The following is a 3,395-nucleotide window of genomic DNA, read 5'->3' as shown; positions in this document are numbered from 1 at the left end:
GAAATACATTGACATACATAACAAACGGAAAAATACTTGTAGATCACTCTTCTCAACTGTATCCTAAAGAGTATAGATCCTCTAGATCAGCGCAGCCACATACAATGAAATTCAATCTTGGAAATCTGGTCTGGTTCATGTCACAAATCCAATGGATACTCTTCGGCATTTGCTCTCTCGGATCATCATCGTCGTCGACACATGGTGTGGCCATGGCCATGGCCATGTCTCACAACATCTCCTTCGGTCCAGGTTCGAACGACTTCTTCTCTAATTTCGACATCTCCATTGTGCCCAGAGGTGAGGGATATTCTGGAGCTAACGCAACCCTGGATAATGACAAAACCGTGTGGCTCATCCCAAACCCTAACACAAGCCCTGCTCTCAGTCGAAGCGCCACTCGTGTAGTTTCCAAACAACCCATACGATTTCTCGACGATATGGGTGCCATTGTCTCTTTTGACACATCCTTCTCCTTCCAGATAATTACCCAAAGCAATCTGAGTGGAGAAGGTATGGCCTTCTTCATTGCACAAGACAAGGCATTCCCACATGCCAGTGCTGGTAGCTACCTTGGCCTCTCCAATGACACCTTCATCAATTCTACCTCTCCTGGTCACAATTTCTTCGCAGTCGAGTTCGATATCGCGCAATCACCCGAATTTGACGACCCGAGCTCTAGTCACATAGGAATTGACATCAATAGCTTGCAATCTATCCAGACATTGGATACTTCCGGAGACAACAATGAACTCTCTTTGCATCGAGATTTCAGGTTTCAAACCTGGATCACATTCAATGCCTCCACAAACATGGTCCAGGTTTGGCTGATGAACTATGGGGGAAGGACTGAGTATGTTAATTCTCTCGAACGCACAGCTAAATCCCTCATCTTACAAGCTTCCATTGATCCTAGTGTGTTTAATGACACATCCATGTGGGTGGGCATCACGGCAACAAGTGGATCCCTTGACGATTTGGACCTTGGTACAAAGCCCTCCGGCTACGCCATCTACGCGTGGTATTTCTCTACTTTCAACGAGACTGAGTTGATCGACATTTCTCCGAACCACTCGCCATCGTCCCAGATCAACAATTCTTCTAGTGAGTCGCAGTCGTACAATGGTAACAATTATCCACATCCACCGGTTTCCAAGAAGGGTAATTTTGGCTTAATATTGGGCATCTCTTTTTCACTTCTTTTGCTTATGGTTATTATGGGATTTACCATCATTGTTTACAAGAATGGTGGTGGAGTATTACACCACATATTCAGGCCAAAGAAATCTGAACTATATGCTGCACATGAGGCAGCCAGTGCGGACATCCAGCAATTTAGCTACAATGTGTTGAAAAGAGCCACCCACAACTTCAGTGACAAAATGCTGCTTGGAGAAGGTGGGTACAGCCAGGTCTACAAGGGTATATTGCCCAATGATGAATGTCCAACATCCCGGCCGGTAGTGGCCATCAAGAAACTGAAAGAGAATGTGAAAGAAGGCGGGGAAGCATCTTTCGCATCGGAGGTAAGGATCATAAGCAGCATTCGGCATCGCAATTTGTTGCGGTTGAGAGGCTGGTGCTACGAGAAAGGAAAGGCATTGTTGGTGTACGAGTATGCCGACAATGGTAGCCTCGAGAAGCTACTTTATGCAAAGGATAAGATCGAGGGAGAGGCCGTAGTGTTAACGAGCGAGCGGAGATGGAAGATACTGGTGGGCGTGGCGACCGCATTGGAATACCTACACGAAGGTCTAGAGGGGTGTGTGATCCATAGAGATGTGAAGGCAGCCAATGTTTTGTTGAGTAAAGATTGGGAACCAATGCTCGGGGACTTTGGTCTCGCGAAACTAGTGTCACATGAGAAGATATGGGCGACCACGACAGCTGCGGGCACCATGGGATACATGGCGCCCGAGTTGGTGTACACGGGCCGAGCAACGGAAAAAGCCGACGTGTACAGTTTCGGCATCCTTGCCCTTGAGATTGCATGCGGTAGGCGTGTACTCGATTTCAGCCTCAGCCCGGAAAAGATGAACTTGCTGGATTGGGTGTGGTCCCTTCATATGAATGACAATCTCATGGATTCACTTGACCCTGGCATGTTGCAATTTGATGCCCATGGCATAAATGATGAGTTTGAGAAAGTGATGATGATGTGGAGAGGGGTCATTCATGTGGCACTAAACTGTTGTCACCCGGAAGCGGAGTGTCGGCCAAGTATGAGAGATGTCCGACATATTCTCATTGATGGCCATCTCCTACCGTTGCCCTTATCACGCCCGGATCGACCAATATTGAACCATGGTCCCCCACACACTTCAGAATCTACCTCAAATGCACCTACTTGGAATAGCAACTCCTCTAGTTTCTCCACTAGTTTGTAATTGTTTTTATTTGGGATTGGTCACATTCTACTTCATGACAACATTTTCTAAGTCATTATTGACTCACCATCATCCCACTTGTTTGCCATTTGATCTAATGACAATGTACAATTGATGAATGAAAGTTGGTACTTCTCTTTTGTTTGAGCATTTTAGTAATGGGGTTCTTCATATAGGCCGACATTTAGGGTCACTTTATAATAACTTGTGTTTTCATGAATTTATAGTAATGTAATTAATATGATCATAATTTGTTGACGGGTCCCTTGACGAAACTGTTACTATTTACTATCCAAATTTGGTTCATAGCTCTCCTTTGATTCCCATCAACACATTAAGAACATTGTTGGGTTTAGTTGTGAATTCTCCTCAACTCTTTGTTCTACTAAGCAAAATTGATTCATTCTAGGCTAAAGTGTCTTGCCATCTTGTTCATGTCTCTTATTGGCGTTTGTACACTTGATCATGGAATGATGCAAAAATTGTAAACTTAATGCTATGATATGTAAGTTACATGATGTTGAATGATTGAACGAATGATAAATGTTTGATTATGAATGAAAAAGAAACCAGTGATAGTGATGATGACAATAAATTATAGGAAAAAGAAATGGTAAATGAAAACATCTTAAGAAAACAATAGGCGAGGGCTTAGACAAGTTTCAACATTTCTTAATCACAACATGTGATGCTCAAAGATTCTTAAACATCAAGATGAGCCTTACTAAAAATGCCGAAACTAATACACTTTTAAATGAAAAAATAAAATGTTTTGAATATGTCAATATGGAGACACAACACTCGCTTAATAGTTGAGTCAAGAAAAGTTTGAGATAGTACATGAGAAACTAGGTTGGTCAAAGAGATAGACAAATTGACGATCTTAGCGAGCTTTTTGCCATTGTTTGGTCTTGAAAGGTAGTGAATTGTTGACCAACCATCACCCATTGACATGACATATGAGGCGTGGATGTTGGTCCCCCTCATTATCACACCAACAACATCTTC

General features: G+C 43.1%; 1 protein-coding gene across 1 annotated transcript; it reads left to right on the top strand.

Moving 5' to 3' along the window:
• Window positions 1–53: 53 nt before the first annotated feature.
• On the top strand, window positions 54–2,500 carry LOC147851991 (putative L-type lectin-domain containing receptor kinase S.7). Its single transcript, XM_087334096.1, has one exon. The coding sequence runs from the start codon at window positions 105–107 to the stop codon at window positions 2,385–2,387; it is 2,283 nt and encodes a 760-aa protein (XP_087190222.1). The 5' UTR covers window positions 54–104; the 3' UTR covers window positions 2,388–2,500.
• The last annotated feature ends 895 nt before the right edge of the window (window positions 2,501–3,395 follow it).

Source organism: Azolla caroliniana, unplaced genomic scaffold (genome assembly GCF_043228905.1).
Source record: "Azolla caroliniana isolate FFs.n. ecotype wild unplaced genomic scaffold, voAzoCaro1.0.p SCAF_18, whole genome shotgun sequence".
In the NCBI taxonomy this organism is placed as follows: Eukaryota; Viridiplantae; Streptophyta; class Polypodiopsida; order Salviniales; family Salviniaceae; genus Azolla; species Azolla caroliniana.
This window is presented reverse-complemented; position numbering and strand designations above follow the sequence as displayed.

Bases quoted from the DNA above. Each gene is read 5' to 3' on its own strand.
- LOC147851991 (XM_087334096.1), top strand. From the start codon at position 105: ATGAAATTCAATCTTGGAAATCTGGTCTGGTTCATGTCACAAATCCAA.